The sequence below is a fragment of the Hippoglossus stenolepis genome, chromosome 2, assembly GCF_022539355.2.
Source record: "Hippoglossus stenolepis isolate QCI-W04-F060 chromosome 2, HSTE1.2, whole genome shotgun sequence".
NCBI lineage: Eukaryota > Metazoa > Chordata > Actinopteri > Pleuronectiformes > Pleuronectidae > Hippoglossus > Hippoglossus stenolepis.
In genome coordinates this window covers 29390978-29414667 of record NC_061484.1, presented here as the reverse complement: position 1 = coordinate 29414667, position 23690 = coordinate 29390978, and the positions used below count along the sequence as shown (strand labels likewise).

The 23690-nt window shown below is 44.7% G+C and overlaps 1 protein-coding gene across 6 annotated transcripts; it reads right to left on the bottom strand.

The window, feature by feature from the left end:
• Positions 1 to 23: 23 nt before the first annotated feature.
• Positions 24 to 21704, bottom strand: LOC118098274 (M-protein, striated muscle). Of its 6 annotated transcripts, none has more exons than XM_035141901.2 (34): positions 21552 to 21704; positions 20688 to 20819; positions 19157 to 19252; positions 18571 to 18706; positions 17721 to 17875; positions 16905 to 16997; positions 15488 to 15576; positions 15362 to 15400; positions 14529 to 14693; positions 14239 to 14400; positions 13937 to 14078; positions 13498 to 13709; positions 9574 to 9748; positions 9363 to 9484; positions 8513 to 8700; positions 8294 to 8420; positions 7604 to 7782; positions 7369 to 7483; positions 6994 to 7153; positions 6445 to 6551; positions 6315 to 6359; positions 5343 to 5479; positions 4759 to 4903; positions 4591 to 4650; positions 4361 to 4428; positions 3997 to 4110; positions 3616 to 3703; positions 3488 to 3526; positions 2722 to 2827; positions 2297 to 2460; positions 2115 to 2151; positions 2008 to 2030; positions 1821 to 1876; positions 24 to 1396 (listed from the first exon to the last, which is right to left on the bottom strand). In XM_035141901.2, exons 2-34 carry the CDS (start codon positions 20795 to 20797, stop codon positions 848 to 850), a joined length of 4203 nt encoding a protein of 1400 aa, XP_034997792.2. In that variant the 5' UTR covers positions 20798 to 20819; positions 21552 to 21704; the 3' UTR covers positions 24 to 847. The 6 variants fall into 6 exon arrangements, with proteins under 6 accessions (XP_034997792.2, XP_034997807.2, XP_034997800.2 ...); XM_035141916.2 differs by having other exon boundaries at positions 19157 to 19249; XM_035141909.2 differs by having other exon boundaries at positions 20688 to 20807; positions 21552 to 21692.
• Positions 21705 to 23690: the final 1986 nt, after the last annotated feature.

Below are 23690 nucleotides of genomic sequence, written 5' to 3'. Positions count from 1 at the left end.
GCACTGGGGGGGACTGTCTCAGACCTTCTGACAGGAAGTGAACATTTTACATTCACACATTTTAAAGGAAGAAAGTCACATGGGACAAACGTAACTCACAGGATTCTAACAGTTTGGGTCTGACTCTAAAAACACTGCACTCGTCAAGATTTACCAGCCGAGACCAGGACGGTGACGTCGCCACGATAACGTGAGAAACTGGACGAGAGACGAGACGACGGGTTCGTCCGATGGTTTAATCCAGTTTACTCAGAGGTCATCGGTGATTCTCCGTCACCGCACGTCTCTGCGTGTTTACGTCATTTCTCTCGTCACCGTGTTTCCAGATCTCAGCAGAAAAAACCTGGAGAGTTTATTTATCACCAGGAGCCAAAACCAGGATTTAACATTTAAACAACCACAAAAAAAACGAGGCGTTCCGCTAACGTCGCGTAGCGGAAGGTGCAGCTTTTGAAAAACACAGAACATCAACATCGACCCTGGTCTTTACATTTTTCTCACTTTTCAGCTTTTTCCCGCCCGAGTCAAAGCGCAGCGACCAGTCAGTGACGTGAACGAGCTGAAACGGACAAACATGTCAGCCGCCGCAGTGACTGTCCCTCTGTGGTGGGTCGGTTCTATGCTACTGTGAAACCAGACTTTGAAAAGTAGCACAAGAAGAACGAGTCGGCGGCCGGTTCTCGGACAGTCGTCGTCCGGTGCGTGCGGCCGTGCAGGAAGTGGGACTTTAACAGAGACTACCTCTAAATAACTTTCACACCCATGCTAAACACCAGCGTTGCTAACGGCAGACGTTTCCCCCTCAGACGTCAGCTCCACCTTTACTTCCTCGGTGGGGTCGGAGACTTCATGAATCTGGGAGGAGTCGGGGACTTGACGCCGCGAGGATTTGGGGTCGGGGATTTGGGGGTGGGGGTCGGGATTTGGGGGTGGGGGTTGGGGACTTGGGGACGGGGGTGGAAGCAGGGGTGGAGGCTTGACTCCTCATGGACGGCGCTGGAGTGGAGGCTGGAGTTGGGGTCTTCCCGGGCGGCACCGGGGTCTGGGACTTGGAAGGGGTTGGGGTCTTGGAGGGGAGAGCCGGGGACCTGGGCGGCACAGGGGTGACTGCGGGCGTGGCCGATTTGGGCTGTCCCAGTTTGGCCTCGGGGATCTGCTCGCCGTGCTTGTAGACGCTGACGGTGATCTCCACGAACTCGCCGCCGTACTTGTTCCGCACGTTGATGCTGTACTTGCCGGAGTCTTCGGGAGTGACTTGGTTGATGATGAGGCTGGAGAACTTGCCGCCGTCAAACGTGACCTTGGTGTGCTCCGTGGAGCAGACTTCCTGTTCGTTCTTGAACCAGGTGACCTCGGGGGTCGGCTCGCCCCACACGGTGCAGGTCAGGCTCAGGGACTGCGGACGGGCAAGAGTCAGAATTTAATTAGAGATGGATTTTTAAAAGTGCAGCTTTGTTTTAGTAGAAAGTGGAAAAGTTATGTTTCAGCGACAGAAACTACGGCTTCGTCCACACGACTACGTTTTCATTTTAAAAACCGGTGAACCACAGAGAAACTGGAGCCTCGGGACCAAAGCAAAACATGTAATACATAATACATTGTATTACAGCTGGAGCTGACTCACAGCTCTAATTGACATGCTTTGCTCCGGCACTCGTTTCATAAGAATGTCGCTCGACCTGTGCAACTCGTACAACAAGTGCACAGCTGATGACGAAACACAAGACCTGCAGTCGAAAGGTGTAAAACTTTAGCGTCATCGCTGTTGTAGAGTTAATAACGTGATGTGTGATCTGAGGGCGGAGCTGAGAAGTCCTCACCTTCTGCTCCATGATGGTGACCACGTCCGGCAGACCCCCCACCACTCTGCCGCGGTCTGAGGAGACACAACAGGAAAGCAGTGAAGGTCACTTCTGACTCAACACGTCACTGGGCCGTCACAGTGTCACAAATACACAGGACATTTGAAATGTAGGTCAATGTCTAATAATAAATACTGATACTCACTCTTCTCAGCGAAGGCCGCTGCCCTGAAGGGTGAAACAAGGACAGAGTGAGTAAAACAACATTCAGAAGTTCATGTTCCCAAAGGTTTGTTGTGAGAAACGACTCACTTCAGTCTCAGGTACTCCTCGTAGGCGTCAGTGTAGGCTGCAACACAGAACATCATCTCAGGGTAAATGACTTCATCACTCAACGTCAAGGAGATAAAACAGTAGAATGGAATATGGAGAGGATAGAATATGATTTAGAATGAAAGTGAAAACACTGATCGACGGGAGGACGGATGTTTCACCCTGTCCAGAGAGGTCAAAGGTCCTGGTGTGAGTCTGCACGCCGTCTGAGATCTCGATGGTGTAGTGACCCTTCTCCTTGTCAGATGGATCGCAGATCTGCATCCAGGCCATCTCCGCTGTTCCACCGATCCTCATCTTCTCAGAGGAGGCGATCTTTGTCTCCCTGCGGGTTCGAGTCCCGGGTCAGAGGTCAGAGGTTTACACTTGATTCACCACCGACACATTTAACAAAGACGTCGCTTTAACACGTCTGAGTCAACGCTTAGAAAAAGTCCCATAACATTGAGTTTACGTGTTAAAGGGGAGACGTTCGTTCACTGGCTCTTTCCTCTAGTTTGTCTTTTAGGTTTGTGAAGTTCTGCAAAGTTAAAAAAGCCTGAAGTCTGCGGAGGAGGCAGCTGAAGCAGAAGCGTGTGAACCGTACTTGTGTTTCCAGACGGTCTTCATCTCCTCTGTGTAGTAGTTCATGTAGCACTGCAGCCGGATTCCCTCTGGAGTGCACTGCATCACCAGCTCAGAGGCCGACGCACCTGAGACGCACAGACACGGACTTAGAAAGACACACTCAAGACCTGTCTGTTAGTCAGGCTACTGATGAAATGTTATTGATCTGTGTATTTATTCATACATCTTTTACTGGTAAATCCTTTCATTCTATCGTATTTAGATTTATTCTGAATGGTTTTCTCTTTACAATCTGACTTCTCTCCACAGATTGACAGAAAGAACTCATTAAATCTTGGTGCTGATCCGAATTAGTTCTGCAAATAGCTGCACACATTTAAACAATGCAGCAGGCGAGAGATCTCTTATGTTACTATGAGAAGTGAAAGTTATTCATAAAAAGTGTTGGTTCATGGGGACAAGTTAGAGAATTGTGGGCCGTCACATTCTAGATGATTAATTCTACATCAGCCCTGATGGAGGTATTCTCTCTCTCTCAGGCTCCTTCCAGTTATCTCTGGTTTTAGTTTCTCCTCTTCTAGCATTTTATTACTTTATCTTTCTGTTCATTAATGTTCATTAACTTTTATTTACACAGTCTAATGTCCCACGTCATCTGAGACAGTCGGAGTAGACGACAAACTCTACTCTAGGAGCCTTCTGAACCACGAACTGTCCAATCACACACGAGCGCCACATCCTGTCGCACACATATCGTTACCGACAGTCGGGGGAATCACACTCACCAGCGTTCTGAGCGAGCGCGTTGATGATGTCATCAAACACTGCCGATCAAACAGAGAGGAGGGAGCGTTAGATACTGAACCACCACAACAACACAGAGACTGAACGATGAAGACAAATAGAAACCGACCTTGGCCTGAGATGTCGAACAGAGACGTGTCCTTTCCTCTGTCGTCCCCGAGCGTGGCCTTGAACACACCCTGATCTTTCCTGGAGAACTGAGACAAACAATATGAACGCGTCAATTTTCCCGATCAATATAAATTTACTTCATACGAATCAATTACAATGTGAAACAACCAAAAACGAACCAGATCGGGTGGAAACGAGCCTGGTTCAGACTCTCAGGCGACAAAGATCAACAACTGAACTTGTTCCTCTGACTTTTGATTGAGTGTGTGATCATGAATGTGTGCACGTGAGCGTTCAGTGTGTGATCATGAATGTGTGCACGTGAGCGTTCAGTGTGTTAAACCCATGCATGTGTCGGTGATGATGCAGCAGCTGTTACCAGGGCGATGGGCAGAGCGCAGGCCCCCGACAGGACGTTGGGAGGAGTTTCTGGAACGATCTCCTCCTCCTCCTTGTACCAGTGGAAGGTCGTCTCCTTCTTCACGTTGGCCACCTGAAACCAAAACAAGACAAACAGGGAGGAGAATCATCTGAAGAGTGAGCAAAGAGTTAAAGTAAGAGAATAATGAATCATCATAAATCATAAGCTGTTTTCTTTAAAGTGCACAGAGGGTTTGAAACACTAGGGGGGCGTAATGAGCCGTGTCCAACACAGGTTTTTATAAATGTCTCAAAAACACATTTAAATGGAGTTTCATTTTAATATACGTTGGAATTTAAATGTAAAATAATATTTGTGTTACCTTGCAGGCGAGCATCACGGTACAATCCTCAGTGACAGTGAAATACAGGTACTCAGAGAAATGTGGACCTGAAACAACAAAGTGGAATCTGGTTGTTTAAGGACATGAAGAAACAATCCTGATGTGTCTCTTCCTGTAGTTGTAACGTCTCTGTCAGGGACGGACAGTGTGTGGAACATGTCTCTGTAAACAGAGGACGAATGTCTGGTCTCGGGCTCGTGGGTTCGTACCTTGTTTCCTGATGTGCTCCTTCCTCTGAAACTCTGCCTCCTTCAGCGCAGCCTTGAAAACTGAAAACAGAGTGAATGTGGATACAGTTTTTGTGTCTGTGTCGCTTCAGTGTTTCAGGTTTTGAAGATTGAAAAATCACATGATTAATATGTATGTGTGTGTCTCACCGTCTCCCACCAGCACCAGGGAGCTCTGGGCCTTGGCTTTGCCGTCGTGGATCTGGACGGTGTACGTGCCCTCGTTGGCTCTGGTGAAGTGATCCACGGTCATCTGGATGATTCCTGTGGCCACGTCGTGACTGATCTTGTGACCCTGACGGGAAAAGGAGGAAAGGATTCAGTGCAAAAACAAGAGTTTTACCTTTTCTTTAAGGGATGTAACTCATCATAACAGTAAAATAGAACAAATGTGTATTTTAGAAAGACAAAGGAAACAGGAAAAGCATCACATGTTTTCTATAAATGTCTAGAAGTCAGTTTGGCTTCCTGGTAGAAACCGGCCAGAGAACCAACGAGAGAAGAGCTAAACACAGCGCGGAGCATCAGTGGAGTCATGGGATCACCTGGAGGAGTTCACCATGACGACTAGAGGGTTAGAAGACGTTTGTCTGTTTGTTGATAACAAGTGAAAAGTATCAGATGATCTCAGAGTTTCACAGACAAGTCGCTGGAACTTAAAGAACGTGCAGCCGAACCATTTTGATTACTACAGATCGTCACACACTCTGAACTCATTGGCTCCGGCCCGTTACCTCCCCACTGGTGACCTCCTTGTCGTTCACGATGAACCTGTAGGACACGGAGGGCGACAGCTTGACGGCCTGCAGCCAGAAGCGGACGTGACCTTTCTCCAGAATCTCGTAGTTCAGGCCGTGTTTCAGAGGAACAACTGCAAACAGAGGAAAAGTCACGAGAAGATCAGATCCTGCTGCTCTCAGGAATCTACTGGACTGACAATTATATATATATATATAGATGTCATTATCAAACCCTTATAGGTAATTTAACTGAGTTTGGATATTTTACAGCTTTACCATAAACTTTATTACAAATAGCTACAAATAAAAATAAAAACACAAAATATATAAAACTTAAATAATATGTTCATGTACGACTGAAACATCAAATGATCACAAGAGTCACAGAAATGGTAATAAAGCATTTCATGATTAATGAGTGAATTAATAACTATTAAATGTATTGTTATTATTAACGTATTATTATATATTAATCTATAGACTTCTTTTATAAGTAAATTATTTAAAAAACATCAGTGAATTCATTAATAACGAAATGTACAATTCACCTTAATAACAATTTTTTGCGTTTCCATTGTCTGAGTCATTAAACTTTTTCCTTTTTATAAAGATAAATAAACTGGTTTGTAAACACATTTATAAAAGTACTAATTATTAATTGATTAAATTCCATGTATTGTTATTTCTGACCGTTGTGGTCGTGAGTACATACGTGCACATCTTTACCGCTTCGTATATTCTGTTAAGTTAAGTTTTCATATCGAGAAACAAACACTGACACAGAAAACGTCTGTGATTTTCATATCAGACGTTTCTACACCAGATCGATATTATATTTATATCGATAAATCAGTGGAGCTTTAATTTTTCCACATTGAATTGTTTCACTACATTAAGCAACAACATGGAACTTGATCTCAAATCACTACTCGTCTTCATTTCTGTGCGATGAGCTGCTGGACTCACTGGGATGTCTGATGGCCTGGCTGAGCTCCAGCATCGTGTTCAGAGCTGCAGGAGATTCAGGAAAACATGAATTAATACATAAAGACATCGGACTCATGAGATCTTCTTCACGAGCGAACCCATGACCCACCGTCCTCGCTCAGCGTGTGGCTGGCAGACACGCCGTCGGTGTCGGTGACGACCACAGAGTATTTGCCCAAATCGTCCTTATCGGGGTGAGTGAACGTCATTCTGGAGCTGAAGACACAAACACAACGACTGGTGAATATCAACACAATCCCAGTCGGCAACACAACACAGGGAGAGGAGGTGAGTTCAGCTTCCACCTGGATTTCACACGTCTTTTTATTTCTTTACAGTTTGAACTATTTGTTTTTATGAAAGTGTGAATAAAATGTTCCTGTGACGTTTCCTCTTTGTTTCATGAGTCTGGAAATGTTCTCACTATTATAATGTTTTAAGAGTTTCGTGAAGAACAAGTTCATAATTTAATGTGACACTAATTATATTCTAATAATAAATCAATAGAGCGTAACAGTGAACGTGCAGAAAATCATTATAAAAGAGTTTTAATCCTGGAATCAGGTCGACCAGCTACAAGATGAATGAGAACAGAAAACATTTGATTGTTTACTTGTGTGTGTGTGTGTGTGTGTGTTGAGGTCAGCAGCGAGCTCACGTTCTGCCCTTCGTCGTCACTTCCACTCTGGGGCAGTCCCCGATGGGCTTGTAGTTCTTGGACCACACAAACTTGGACGTCTCGCAGATCTCACAGGCCTCCAGGGACAGGAAGATGTCTCCGGTGTCCCCGTCCACGTTGGCCACGATCTCTTGGGCGCCTGAGAACATCAGACATGACGAAAACACTCGGGGTAAGTGTGAGAACGTTTGGTTTTAACAAGGTCGAATTCAATTAACTGGAACATGAGTCAAAACACGATGCTGTGGACTTAGTGGCACCGGGAGCTCGGGTCATAGGGAACTGAACCAAACAAACTTCACGCTGGTGTTTCCGAGACAAACCCACGTGACAGCAGCGTTAGGCCGTTGTTACCTGGAAGAGCTCTGGCACAGACCGGCTCAGACACCTGAGAAGATTTCCCGACACCGTTAGCGTTGACGGCACGAACTCTGAACACGTAGGTTTGACCTTCCTCCAGATGGGACACCTGCAGGACACCACGGGAACAACATCACATGTATGGAGTGACCACGATGAGGGACGAAGATTCTGTGATTTACGCGTGAACCTGCTGATGTGAACGTGTCCCGTCGGCTCAGTCTATTACCTGCAGGTAACGGTGGCTCACAGCTTCCTGAGTCAGGGTGACGAACTCTGACGAGCCCTTTTTAGCCATGTCCACCAGGTATCCAGAGACGGCGCTCGCTCCAGTGTAGACGGGAGCCTTCCACAGGATGACCAGGGAGTGACCTCTGACCTCGCTGAAGCTCAGGTCGTAGGCTGGGCCTTAAAATATATATAAACAAATAAATCAGCAGGGTGAGAGGAGACGTGTGTCCAGCTTCAGTTTGGCTGCATATTGACGTCAACACGAGTTTTATAAATTAAAACTGTGGTTGATTTTCTGGTTTTGAAACCAGGTGATGATACATTTTTAGTTATTCAAGGTGTTACGACATAAACTGAGAGAGAAAGATAATAGGTTCTGGAAATAATTGATAAGTTTGCCATGTTCCAGTTTATCTCATGAGTGAAGTGTGACTCTGGGGACCTGTTGTATGAAGGTGCAGGATGAACAGGGTGAAGTCACACTGACCACGGATTCTCACTTTGTTACGATGAACTCGTTTGGGGACTAGAATCAAACCTTTTACACAGATTTCTGGTTTTTGGATCAGTCTGGTTATGTTTTGTGCTTCGAAACACTTAAAATAAATCCTGAATATGATCAAAAACAGACAAGAGAAGAGAGCAACCGGACGGCAGAGCAGTGTTTTACTTGGAACGTGTCTCGTACCTGGTTCCTCCATGGTCCAAGCTTCACATTTCATCGGGGCACTGGGAGCTGATGGGACGCCGACACCCGCCAGGTTTCCAGCCTGGACCTTGAACTCGTAGAAGATTCCCTCGGTCAGACTGTCGACCTGAGGATTCAGAGAGCAGGGGCGTGATGTCATAAAGAGATTTCATAAGAATGATGAGCTCCACAGTTTGAATTCCCCTTTTCTGCTCTTACAGTGCAGAGTCTCTCGGTGACGGCCACCAGGTTGACCTCCTTCCAGGTCAGCGTGTCGGCGTTCCGCTTGTCGATGTAGTAAGCGTTGACCTTGGAGCCGCCGCAGTGCTTGGGACTCTTCCACGCCACAGTCATGGAGGCGCCGTCACAGCTCAGCATGGTGATGCCGAAGGGAGAGCTGGGAGTCGCTGGGGCAGAGTTCATACAGATTGACTTTCAACACCTGGACAACGTGACCCTGACTGGGAAAGGTCATGTGACTGTCACCTGGGACGTTACTGACGTCATCAATTAGAAACCAATTAACTGAACTTTACAATCAGATCTAAATAGAAGCTTCTAATGTAAACTTCAAAAAACAGTCAAAACAGACATTTTGATGATTAACGTGCACCAATCAGACGTTGTTAATTATTGACTTGAACACGTATTTTAATTAATGAGTGACGCTCACTGTGACGTACGTGAACATTAATGTTGTTTTAAACTTGATCCACCAGAAAATCTTAGTCTTTAACTCGTAAAGTGTTTAAAAATGTGATGGTGAACTCATTTTGTGCGTCGTGTTACCACGGTGACCATGAAGATAAATGATTCTGTGAAGAAAACACACAGTGGAACGTGGAGCGGTGGGGGCGGTGAAAGCAGGTTGTTAACAAAGTGATCTAATACATACCATAATCCACCCCTCTGCCTGAAAGTAATTAAATGTGAAGGTATTTAAACAAGTTGATTAAAATGAATCACGTTTGGTATCAGCTTTGTATTTCTAATGATGTGTTTTGAATAAAAGATTGAATTTATGGTCATTTTAAGCTCCGTGTGACGTTCAGAGTTCAGTTGGTCTCACCGAGCGCCGGCTCCACCGCGATGGGCGAAGACTCCTGAGACTCTTCGCTGAGGCCGAACACGTTGGCGGCCTGGGCACGGAACACGTAGGTCTCGCCCGGGATCAGCCCGTGGACCACGAACCTGAGGCACATTCACTTCTGGTTTGAATTACAGACACATAACACATCCGTGGAGTCAAAGTGGCCCCCGGCAGGACTCGGGACTCGTACCTGTTGTGCTTGAAGGGTTTGTGGTTACACGGGAACCACTCCTTGGATCCGACGACGCGGCCGTCGATGTAGTATCCCATGAGGTTCTTCACCTGCTTGGGAGGATCCCACTGCACGAACACGGACGACTTGGAGTTCCTGGTGGCGACGACCTGACCCGGAGCCGAGGGGACGCCTGCTCCCCGAGGGAAAGGAGCCGTTAGTAACCGTTAGTAACTCTACTGATGCATTTCACATTTACATTCCAAAAACTACAGGAACATAACTCAACAGCTAAAGTCAAGAGATCCAGAAATGCTTTTGTGATGAATAAAACACATTCAGAAGTCGTTAAATGTTTGTTTTCTGTCTGTGAATTCAGATAAAGTGATTGTAACAGAAACTCATAATTTACAAACAGTCACATTTCAACTTATAACATTTTAATTGATATATTTTTTATGGTTTTAAGTTCAATTTCCGCATCAGTCGCTGGGTGGGTAATACGTCTGAGTCAGATCACCTGTCGATCACAACATCGGAGGAAAATTACCCTTTTTCTTCTGGAGGAAATCTGCTGATTAACATCCACACGTTTCCTCACAGAACAGAAACCATGAACATAAGCAGCAGAAACCACTGACTCCAGGTCTGATGTTCACACACTGAGCTGAACCAAGATGTGAAACGTGCAGTGAACAGAAGGTGAAACCTCGTCGTGGCGTTTTCTGTGACACGTCATCACCAACAAACACAAAGTGATTTGAGTGACTAAGATTTTATTAAGGGGACATTTTAAGTATTAATGTGTTTTCACATGTAATGTTTTAGATTTATAATCAAGAAAAATATCTCACACAGGAACACGATTAAACTGAGGAACTAAGGATGATTTTAGTTATGAGATGATTTAAATAATAGTTAAAAACTTTGTTTTATCCAATACTGTAGCTCGACGACACAAAGAACTGTGCACGTGTGCTAATAAACCAGCGTGACCCGGTTAGAAAACACACAGAGTGGAACAGTGAAGTAACTTGTGACTAAAATAATGTTCAACATTAAAGTGTACATACCAACCGGCAGCTCAGTTCCTGTGGAAAACAATAACTCACGTTGAACAGAGGATCAACTTCAGCATTCAGCTGAAACTCTTTAAATACTCAGTGTGAGATGATAAATTTGAGACGACACCACATTTTCTTTTTCCCAGTTGTAAGAGATAAGCAAATACATTTTTAGTTTTTCTTATAATATAAAACAAGTTTATTTGAACATTATTTGATGGAAAGCTGAAGAAAATCCAGTCAGTTTAAAACAGACACTTCTCTCCTTCAGTATAAAAACCCTATTTTTCCCTCTTTATTTATATATTAAAACGCACTGATGTGGAGTGGAAGCTACAGAGAATATTTAGGAATGAAGATCCTTGTTCATGCAGCTCTCGTAGTGTCTGAATGTCTCTGGTCCTGTCCCTTACCGTCCTGATCGACCTTCTGGACGGGCTCGGAGGACGCCGACGCCTCGCTGCTGCCGTGCATGTTCACCGAATACACTCGGAACTGGTACTTTTGCCCGTCTTGCAAATCAAAAACCGGGTAACGGGGGGAGTGCAGTTTGACTGACGCGTTGATCCGCTGCCACGCCCCAGTGCCGGCTATGCACTGTGGGAAAGTCGGGGGGATGGAGGGAAGTGAGAAGGTGCAAACGGACCTCACCAACGTAGCAACAACAAAAAGATGAGATTTTAGGATGAAGATTATTCAATCGTACATTACTTGTTGCATCGTTGGGGCTCGATATGGTTTTAACGATCAAACTCAGGGTAAGAGATTGAAAACAGTTCTTTAGATAAATTAACGTTTTTGCGAGAATCCTTCTAATTGGAGCTTGAAAGACAAATGTCAAAGTTGCGTCACAAGATAAAAGCCAAAGATCTTAAAGGTTCAGTGTGGAGGATTTAGTGCCCTCTAGTGGCGAGGGGACGTACTTCAGCCACGTGAATATCTACCCTCACCCCTCCTTATATCGGAGAATCTACAGTGGCCTTCAGGAAATGTAAAACTGTAAAACTCCCTCTCTAGTTGTGTCTTCCTCCCACTGTCCAGAAACGAAGCCAAGACACAAAGCTGCCATCTTTAACTTTAACTCCACGTAAAGAGACTCGATAAAAAGAATCCGATGCAGTTTCTTTCTGCTGATATTCACGATATTAACGACTCTCAAGTGGAGCCCCAACGATGCAAGTGCAGTAACACGTGGGAGGGTTCAGTACGTTCTACTACATGAGAATCATTGAACCTCTTAAACGGTGCTGGAGGGAACATCTTTAAAAAGCCGGATCAGAAACGCATCGAAACATTTAGAGTAAATGTTTCGATGCGTTTCTAAATTCCAGCGTTTAAGAGGTCAATGCTCAACAGAGCCACGTGGACGGAGCGACACACACCTTCTCGATGACGTACCACAGCGGCGCTCGTCCACGGGGGCTGGGAGGTTTCCAGCTCAGCACGACGTACGATTTGAAAACCTCTGAAGCATGCACGTCGGTGGGCTCCCCGGGGATCGTCACGTAGCCTGGATCAGGAGTGAACCGTGTTGAGGCATCAAGTACCAGCAGTGACAGCGGCTGCAGAAGTCCCACATTACGCACTTTTAAGAACTAAATGCGTCTTAAATCATGTATTTTACAGCAATTTGTTGACGAATGGACTCACTGTTTTATCCTTTTAATCTTAATTTCATTTAATCTAGCAACACGTGTCCTCTAAGAAAACCTCAGTCGCATGTTTCAGCTTTTTAAAAAGGAAGAGGAAAGAATCCTCTGAATGAATCTGTGAGATAACATCCGTCCTGCAGTTGGAGGTAAATACACAGGTTTGATTTCTTGAACACTTCGGGACTAAAGTTCAGTGAAAGTTGAATAAACTGCAGTAAAATGTGGGACTTCTACATCTGCGGGAATTATACAAACGCGTCAATATTACTTTTAGGTTTTTAAATGTTTAGTGTTTTGTTTTCACGGGTTAGCTTGAAGTGGGAGAACATGCTCGGCACACTGTGGAGTCAGCAGAACACCCAGTGGTTTAATGGAAGAAGTTTTTAGATCAGAATTAAAAAAGTGGAGTTAGATCAAAGACGTCACCGCAACAGTTAAGACGGGATAAAGAAGATGGAGGATGTTTGGTCTGTGGCGTCGAACTGAAGATGTTAGAACACGTGACATTAGTTCTGTTGTTGGGTTTAGTTTTTTTATCCAGTGTGATGATGTTGGTTTGTTTCTTCATGTTTTCAGGAAAGATGAGAAAATCTGATCTTCAGAGTAAAAGTCTAGAATCCACTGTTTGTATTCTACGTTATTTTATTTGACCCTTTTCTTGTAGTTTGCATTGTGGTTGTTTTCAAATGTGCTTTTTAATAAACGTACACACCTGTGTGGAAAAGAAATGTAACGTGAACAAGATAAAAAGAAATACGGCTTCATTCTGAATCCTCATAATTCATCCATAACTTTTTATTCAATTAGGAATCTGCACTCAATCACTAGAGAGTTATTATTGAAGTAAATCAATGATCTCGATGAAAGATGAAGACACTATCAGGTGGATGTGAACTTCTTAATATTTCTTTTAAAATTGAACTGCATTCATGTTTTCGGTGTAGTTCCCCTTTCAAAGTGTAAATGTTATTACTGATGTTGCTGGGATTTAGTTTTTTTGTCTGTGGTTAGTGTTCAGTCTGTGTGAGATTAGGAGGAAGTGGTTTAAAGGATTCGAGCAGGAATCTGAACCCAGATCAGTGGGTTTCCTACTTTACCTTCCAGGTCATCGTCCCTGATCACTATGTCGTATTTCCCTTCGATTTTTATCACTGTTGCAGGAAATGACGACAACAGATCTGTCAGAAAAACACTTGTTTCCTTTCCGCCGTGTGTTTTGTATTTACCCTCGTCGGTACCTTGCAGCCTCTCGCTCTCGGCGGCGTCCAGGGCGGTCACTTTGTCTGATTTGCGGGACGGCCTGCTGATGCCGGCGCTGTTCACGGCTCGGACCCGGAAGTGGTAGGAGCGGCCCGTGCTCAGGCCGTGCACCGGGTATTTACAAACCTTCACCGGGGCGTCGTTGCTCTGGACCCAGGAGTCGCTGCCGGCCTCACACCTGCACATGGGACCAGGACGTGACACCATCAGCACGGGAAATACACAGAATACTTCACAAGTGACCAGAATGAACTTGTTTTTAACGTGTATTTAATGAGCATTCAGACTCATCAGATCAGTTTGAGTGATTTCCTCTGCAGTAGCTGTAACTTGACAGTGTTCATGCTAACGTGCCAGCTCCGCTCTATAAAAAGAAGAGCTGAGGAGGTCTCAGGACGCACTGACCGATCCACAAAGTATCCGGTGAGTGGCGCCTCGTTGACGGTGTTGGGGGGTTTCCAGGCAACCAGGACGTAGTCCGCGTTGATGTCATATGCCTTTACGCTCATGGGCGCACCAGGGGCCCCGGCCGCAGAGGGGGGGGCATCTAGGGGCCGAGACAACAAAGACACAAGGTGGTTTCTCATTTTACAGATCTTATTCAAACAGAGAGGAACAAAATGTAAAAGATGACCTACAAACTGTGACATTAGTAAAACAAGATAAATGTGAAGATGAAGTGTTGATAATGCAGAGTTGTGTCCGACCTGAGACAAACAGGTAGGCGCTGTGCTCGGCGGTCCCATCCTTGGTGAAGATGCGGAGGGTGTAGAGCCCCTCGTCGTCTTTGGCCAGGTGGGGCAGCGTCAGGCGGGCCGCGCTCCCCCCCACTGCCATCTCCACCAGGTTACTGGGTTTCAGCAGTTTATCTATTCGCAGACGGGAGGGAAGGAAGAGGGAGGACACAATGGACCGTTTGTCTCGGAGGTGGCATCAGGAAGGTTGAACTAAATGAAGGAACGGAGCATCACCCTCCACACATGAATGAATGTCTCACCGTCTCTGTACCACTGGGCGAGGGGGGGCAGGTTGGGGAGGTCGGGGACGACCACCATGGTGCACACCAGGCTGATGGATCCGCCTTCCACACCGAAGCTGACCGAGAAGCGATCCAGCAGAGAGACCTCCAGTTTACTGGGATGGATGACGGTCAGGTGAGGAACTGGACATCAGGACGGAGGAAGTTATTCATCAGGTCAGGAACTTCTCCAGTCATTCAACACATCCTGGTAATAATCTGGTTTGTCCTGGACCTTTGTTAAACTGTATTTCAGCTCCTTTCATAAATCACCTTCATGAACTTCCATGTGTGTTTTGATTTTGATTGAATCTGTTGGTAAGAGGCAGTTTAACAGGAAGCTCCTCCTCTGGAACTCCAGGCTGCTCAGGCTGCAGCTCATACTACATGTTGTTCTATTGTTTAATGCACTTGTTTAAATGTGTAATTCCACTGCCTGTATATTATGTTTCTGTGTCTGTGAAGCACTTTGTAAACTATACAAATATGTATTTATTTATTATTTGTCCCAGTTTGGAGTTCACGTGTGGGACCTGGGAATAAGACATTGTTTGGAGTGACGGACACAGTTTTGAAAAGTTATTATTATATTAATGAAAGGTCCCTTTTGTTTTTTCCACTGTCTGTCTCTAAAACAACAGCAGCTCCTCACAACAGTTTCCACAGCTTGTCACAGCTCCTCACGTGCACTGCTATTTGTGTCACTGGTTTGTGTTTGGGCCTGATTCCAGACAAATATTAAAAAGACTCCCTCCCTCCCTCCCTCCCTCGGCTGCAGCTCGTCCCTCGTCCCTTGTCCCTCGTCCCCTCACCTAGACCGAGATGGCAGGACTCCCCGGCTCCTGAGGCTCCTGTGAGGGACAGAATTCATGGTCACAGAGAGACAGGGTGAGACAGGGTGTCTAACGCAGCCGTGTGGCAGGAAGAGAAGCACCTACTCTTCACGGTGACTGCAGCCTTGCTGGTGGCCGTGCCGTGCGGGTTGGTGGCCACGGCACTGTACTCGGCGGTATCACTCACCACACACCTGAGAGCAGACGCCACGGAAACACGTCAGGGACTTGATTAAATACACGAAGACACATCCATAGCTTTCAATATCTAATATATGGTAGAGCTGTTTACTAATGTGCAATCAATATATTTGTTTTTATTCCATTTATGTAGTATTGCATGTTACTTATTATTACTCACTGAGGCCTATTTTTGACTCTTGCTGTTGTAATATTGCAAATTTCCCCATTGTGGGACTAATACAAATATACAAATATAAGATTTCTGTGTATTTAAATACATTTTATCGACCCAGAGACGACACAGGGTCACTGACAGACCTCAAGGACTTCACCAACACACCCAGCGCACATTATGTAGGAGTGATAAGTGTCATATCCACATTGTAGGATTCAAGCAGCTGAGAGTTAAACACAGAGTTTAACATGAGCACACGGAGCAGCTGAGCTTTTCCTCAATAAGACCTCAGCGTCTCAGAGACCTGCTGTTAACCCCTCGGGGCGTCTCACTGCAGCAGGAGACACGGCGTCCGGCCTCTTTTGCAGAAATGACCTCACTCTGAGCAGGAGGTGAAGTGAGGCGGCCTTGTGACGCTCCGAGGGTGAGAATAGAAGGAAGAAATGTGACCTTCACCCGGGACGCAACTATTTTAACTGTGGTCCATTCCCTCAGCTGGGGGGGCATGAACGAGTCTCAGACCTTCTCACTTTTCTTTCAATGAGAAAATTCACCATTTTGGACAAAGTTGGGCCCATTAACCAAACGCCAGCCGCCTCACTGACCCTGAAATGTAATGATGGGGGGCTGGAGATATTCTGAGGGAGGGAGGGAGATAGGGAGGGAGGAGGAGGGGAGATAGGGAGGGAGGGAGGGTCTGAGGGAGGGAGGGAGGGAGGGAGGGAGGGAGGGGGAGAGAGAGAGAGGGAGAGAGGGAGGGAGGGGGAGGGAGGGAGGGAGGGTCTGAGGGAGGAATTCAAGGCTCGAATGACACAAAGGTCAGCACTTCAACAGGAACAGCTGAGCGGTCTTGAAGATGACGAACACGAACCCTCGATCTCACTGGGTCTCTCACTGTATTTTAACTGTTCAGATGAAAATGAGGGTCGAGAGCTCAGAAAATTAAAGTTAATAACCCATAAACCCCTTTGATCATCTCTCTGTCTGTTTCTGATTTGATTATTTTCGTGATTTTATAATGTTTTAACTTCTCGTTGTTTGTCTGTCACGTGCATCGACTTGATTCGTCTCTAATGAGGAGGAACATCATCATCAGAGAGCTTCAGTTAACACTTCATATTATAGTTATAGTTATTATTGTCAGATTTCGAGGGGGAAACTCACCTGCTTATGATCAAACTGTGGACTCCATACTTGTTTTCAATCTTGTACTTTCCTGGGGCGCTCAGCGGGTCGACCGGCGCTCCTCCTTTATACCTGCCAACAACACACAGTCATTTCCTCTCGTTGGGTTTCAGTCAGTTTAATTCTAAATATTATACCCACATAATACAAAACAAGGTTAAACATGAAATGTTAAGACATGATAATTTTGAAATGATAGTAACACTAAGCTGTGGCTCAGGGGGTCGACGGTTCGATCCCCATCTTCAAGTGTATGAATGAATTTGAGTTGTCATCAAAACTAGAAAAATACAGAACTTTTCTTTTTTAACGGCTGCATCATAATAAACTATAATAAAGTTATCAAGTCAACTGGATGTTTGTCATTTAACCAAGAAGCGTACGTCTAAATACTTTTAGAAAATGTTTCTGTTGTCGTCAGGAACTTCTCATAAAAGCAGTATTACACCAAACACAGACTTTGGTGAAGAACAATGTTTGAATGATGATAAAGTTCTGAGGCTGTTAGAGACTCCTCTCTAAAATCCAGGCTATTATTCAGCCACAACAACTTAATAATTGTATGATAATAATTTAGAATTATGACGTATTATCGCAGGGATCTTAGCACAAGATGCACACGTCTCTCAGGATGTGCTTCCACTGTCGTTACGTTGATCTGACGACATCATTCAGACATTTAACAAACTGCCGTCGTGACTCCTCCACGATTCAGACATGGCGCCAACACGTGTAAAGAGATTAAAGCGTGCACGTGTGTAAAGACTCTCCAGTAACACGTGATTGTGTTCTGACCATTTGACGATGGGCCTCGGGTTTCCCTGCACGGTGCAGAACAACTTCACGGGAGTCTTCTCCCACACGGTGTGGGGCCGCAGGGCCACCAGGAAGTCGGGCATCTTGGGGATCTCGTCCAACATGTCCCCCCTCTTCGACATCATGCCTCTCACCTGGGGGCAGACAGCACAGTGACGTAGGTTTACTCCACTGGTTCTGTTCTCCATGTTGGGACATGAAGTGTGAACCATGTGGGTCTGAGTTAAATTCAAGTTACACAAATTTACCTTTAATTTGAACAAAACATTTCTTCTTCTTCGGAGTAACGACGACATTAAAGAGCAAAGGAGAACTAAGAAGTTTATAAGCTTGTTTTCAAAGGAGTCAAAGTTTGGTTGAATCCGACATTTGACCCTAACCATTACAAACATGTCAGAAAAACAATGTAAAACTATTTTAAGATGTAGAAAACTTGATTTATATTCTTTATTAACTAAAATGTGGAGCAAGAATTGTGAGTCCTACTTCTTATAAAAACTTGGCGCTGCAGTTTGTGAAGTTTTATTGAGGAAAAAAGTTTCTATTTGATTTATTTCTTATTTTCTTTATCTATTTATTTAATGATTTAATCTTAGTTATTTAAGCCCCTGGTGTCAAACTGCTGTAATAACAATAATAATCATAATCTAAGGTGCTAAATGATGAATTGTTTAATCTTGGCTGTGATACGCAAGTTAATGAAATAAGCATAAGAAACGAATAAAAGCCTCATTTCTAAACAACAAATCTACAGTTACTATTTCCAGTTTGTATATAAATATATAATAATAATATATAAATCATAACCCCGGGCCTCTCGGCTCCTCACCTCTCTCTGGAGCTCCAGACTCTCCACTTGGGCCTTGGTGGCCATCCTCATCCTGTGCAGCTCCTCCTGGATGACGGCCAGTCCTTTCCCTACGTTAGTGGTCACTCTCTGATACTCCTCCGTCTCCTCAGAACTCCTGAAGACACACAAGACCACGGCCATCGCACACTAATCCAACTGAACCTGCACGATAGGTTAACACACCTGGCTTTGGTGCCGCTGGGGAAACTTATTTCACTTCGTAGGAAACCTTCTATCAAGAATTTAGAGTTAACTGCTTTGAGTTATTCTAATTGATCCTTTCAGGGGTTTTCACATTGAATCCAAGCTCAGGGGACATGAAACATCTTTCTATGTGAAAGCAGTGAAGTATTAAATTTGACTATTTGCCTAATTTCCTTTCGTGCACAGTTTAAATTAACAACATCCAAGTATTCTCGTGGAGATGCAGACTTCACACTCGTATCAAGTCAGAATAATCGTGGCTGAAATATTAACCAGTGACTCTCGACTGGGCTAAGAGAGAAGTCCAGTATTACCTTTCACCTAAAATAGCCCCGACATGCAGCAGCCAATGGGAACTCACCTCTGCCGGAACACCGGTACTGTATATGCTGGTTCCGCCATAGCCGCTGTGGCCTGGGCCTGCACCTGGATCGCCGACTTAGAGCTGGACTTCCTGCTGAGGAGAGAGTCCGTCATTATGAAGCAGCCGTTAAAGGGGAAAAGGACAATTCCATCTTACAGGAGGTTTTTATTTTAGTTCTGCAGAAGCTGTCGCTGTTTTAAAAAAACCACCTGGTCGAGATTAAAACGGTAGAAAATGGCAGCAGACGATCAACTTTCCAGTAATAACACGTGTTAATATGCTTTGGTTTATGATGACAACAAATAAACTATTTTAATGGATCCTGACCAATTTCTCCCCCGTCCTTTGCCAATTCCTCTACTTTTTATTCAGATCCTACAACATCCATTTGTATTACGTCAATTCGTTTGGTTTATAAAGAGCAGGGGGGAGAGTGGTATTCGCCCTCTGACCTATGACATCATGGCAACATGGCAGCCTGCGGCAGGACGACCCAAACACCAGAACTTCGATCTGGGCCGTGAGCTGGTTTTAGGTTTGTGCGCTCATTTCATCACTGTGGACAACAAAGCCAGCGCAGAGAGAAGCGTAACTACTTGTATGTGCTGCTGAAGCAGAGCAGAGCTGAGCTCAGAGCCAGGAGAGGTGCAGAATACAAAACAGAATACGAAATGAAAAGACACAAAGTTCTCTGTCATGATCTGTCCGACAGTATGAAGTCGTATCTGTCATTAACTAACAAAATATAACTTCATCAATAGTAATAAAACAAAAGTTGAAGTAATGTTTCCGCATCGTCCAGCGAGCAGCTTTAACACGAACGAGCTCAGGTTTAAAACGAGAAACACAAAACAACGTGACACTGTGATAATCATCCTGATGTGAAAACTTCTGTCTTGGCCTCATCGTTCAATACGAGCGATGTCGACTTCTGACCTCCTGACCTGGTGCTGCAGGGATTCAGGCCCCAACAGTTACAGAAGGTTAAAGTCTGGAAATAATTCCCCCAAAAAAACACAAAACCTGGGTTTTCACGCCTGGAAGAAACTAATACTACATAACGATAATGAACACAGAGATTTAGTTGGATCTGATAGCTGCTGTTTAGGGGATAGTTAAGACGTGAGACGATACAGTACGGTAATGTAAGATATGAAAAGATGCGATAAGATATGATATATAATGCGAAACGATACGATACAATAAGATAACAGGATAGGATGATCCTTCATCAGTCCCACTATGGAGAGAATAAAGGTAAGAAGTTAAATATCGGACACGAGGAGCTGTAAAGAAATATGTTCGAGGTAAACAAAATATAAAGAGTGAAACAATAAAGCACATGGATGAAATCTAGAAAAATTAATCTTGCACAGATGAGTGAGACATAAAAGAGGTGAGCGCTGGGAGCAGTGAGAACATAACGCAGCCCGGGGGGGGCCTGGGGGGGTCCGGGCCCCAGCAGCAGCAGCTCCACACTCCACCCGGCCGAAGCAGCAGAAGCAGCAGGTGAACGGCACCGTCATACCTTTCCGTCTGCTGCTGCTTGACCACATGTTTGGTGTGGTGATAAGCATAATCACTTTGGACATGGCTCACACGCTTCTTCTTGTACCACGGTATGACTTTGGAGGCCATGACGGGAACACTTCAAGGAGACCTGGCCCGAGAGCACCAGCCAGGAGGAGGAGGAGGAGGAGGAGGAGGAAGGGGGAGACCACACATGTGTTAGCCATGTCAGTAGAACTTGTCTTGAACGTGACTGCAGCTCCCGTGAAGCCTCTGAGGGACATGTACTGCACCGGATGAGCCGTCATCCTCCAGCACTGAAACACTGATATCTGAATACTTCTCCAACCTCAGGGAGAAGATGTGTTCAAAGTCCAGTTCCGACCCAGAACCGGAGCTCAGCACCTCCAGTGGTTCACCTTACAGCCTCACGCTGCTCAGCTATGAATAGATGTGCAGCAGATTCCACGACCGGAGTAATGAAGCAGAAATACAGGCCTCCACACTATTTCTATTAAAACCCCCCCTCATCTAGAGACTGTTTCAAAGTGAACTTCCAAAACCAGCCGTCAAATCCAAGCTCTGCCTCCAATTACATTTCTGTGAGGTCGATCATTTTCTGCACCCGAGTCTGTTTATCCGACACAAATATTATCCAACACCTCCTAAAGCCCTGGCATGTGAGGAGGTACCGTCCAGGGAGCCTGCTGCCGGGTTCCTCACACAGGAGACCGATTATCTGTTAACGACAGGCAGCAGCACACTCCCCTCTCCCACCTCTGACAGCAGATAACGTCTCCTCACTGTCTGCACACACAGGAAAAACATGTTCCTGCAGTAAAACCCAGCCGCGAGGGAGCGAGCATGAAGAAAGGTGACTTACCCCGAGAGATTCAAACAGCGCGGAGCGGTGGCAGACCAGCCTGATGCCGCTTGGGAAGCACTTGCTGATGGTAACACAAATATTACCCTCTCACCGGAGGAATGCTCTCCCCCTTCCACCCCATGTATGGAGGCACTTCAGACTATATATAGCTTTTACCCCCAAATTTTACTCTCATTCTGCACTTTGGAGATGAAGCGTGCACATGTATTAAAAGTGCCCTGAGGTATGTTTCATCCACTGTCCAATTAAACAGTTCATCATCGTAAACTGCTGTTTTGAGATTAAAATCACATTTTCTTTTTTTTAAGTGTCTATTAACATTCAGGAAGTCGACATTTCTCAAAAGATCCTTTCACCTGATTTTCTTTGATTTTTTTAATTAAATAATGAAATCTGTCAGAAAGTCTTCGCTCCGGTGACGGGACACGACCTCTAACCTCGTCCCGGCAGCAGCACACACACCAACACTATTCATTCAGAGCAGATGATTTGAGATGGTCTGCTGGCAGATCTCAACGCTGAGAACCTGACGAGACCTTTTTAGGTTTCCCGAGACGTCCCGTCCTCCTCGACACATGTGAGCAGCACTCGGGCTATTTTTATCTGCAGCGCCTGCGTTACAGTGATACCCCCGATTCCCACTGTCCAAGAGCCGCTGCAGCTTTTTATATTCGCACTATTTAAAAATACTATAAGTGAGGATTGAGAGGAAGAAAACATGTGTGTGTGTCTCGTCTTCTGTCCAAAGTGCAACACAAAGGAGGACGCGAGTTCATTAACAAGACGACAGGTTGTTGGGACTTCACTTTAAAGGTCACCTGCACTTTTCAGTTTGAAGGACACTGGTCTGAAACCCTGCTCACATCTTAATCTATAAAATACACGAAGACAATAAAAGCTCATAAAAACATTTGACATATCTGTGTTTCCAAGTGGAGGATTTAGACATGTCAGATTATTTTTGGCGACTCCCAGTGGAAGCATCGAGAAAGACACATATTATTCAGTGACGCAGATAAATGTGAGCGAGGAGGAAAGAGGAGTTCAACTTTCACCACAGTGGGAAATTATTCAAACCTATTTAATACACGTTCTCCAGACCAGAGAAGCAGTTTGGGAACATTTCCAGGCTTTAGATTTGTCATGGGACCAAATATAGAGAAAAAAGGATGGAAAAATATATAAGGAAAAATCAACAGTTGTGCATTTTTCCCCAGAAAAATAACAAATGTAGAAAAATGCCCTCAGATACAACCTGGATTCTTAATTCACACCAGCACCAGAGTTCTTCCATCCTTCCTTTAAATTAGGGGACATTTTGTGTAATTCTGATACAGGGGTTTATTAGGTTTGAATAACTCAAATTTAAGACTTTGTAAGACCTTAATGAATCAAATTTAAGACCTACGACCTTTTAAAACCTGTTAAAATGATTCTAACCTACTTCAGACGTTTTTCTCCAGACCAGAGAAGACTTCAGATTTGTCCTGGTGCAAAATACAGAGGAAAAACAAAAGACAAAACAAAAGTGTTGCAACAGAAAACTATGTTGAAAATCAAGTGGGTGAAAGTGAACACAAGAGGCATTTCCAGACACGAGCTCCAGAAGACGTCAGATATATGAAGAACGAAGCAGGAGGTTGTTCACTTCAGACATTTTAAGATACATTCCCTGTTTTTGAAAAGCAGCAAAAATCTGTGTCTCCTCTAAAACCTCTGGATTCTCCGGATGAATAAGCAAATACAATAATAACAGATATTAATCACGTGTGTGTGAGACCAGTGAGCAACAGGAGCCGTCCTGTCAGCTCATGAATAAAATATAAATGTTTAAATTCAACTTCAAGGCCTCGCTGCTACGTCTCTCAGTTCATATTTTAAAAGTGATTCTCCAATTCAACGTCACACTTCCATAAAGTTGGATTAAATTAGAACAATGGTCCGAACTGATGCAGCAGATATCTCCTGACTTTTATTCCCTCGGGTCAAACTCCACAGACATATGATCCTACATGTTTTATTTGTGTCTCTCTTCACTTTCCCTCTTTGCAATGCAGAGTTTCTGCAGAAGAGTAAAGTGATGGTCATGTCAACAATGTACATTTCATTCAGTTTGTCCTATTCAAGGTTAAATGC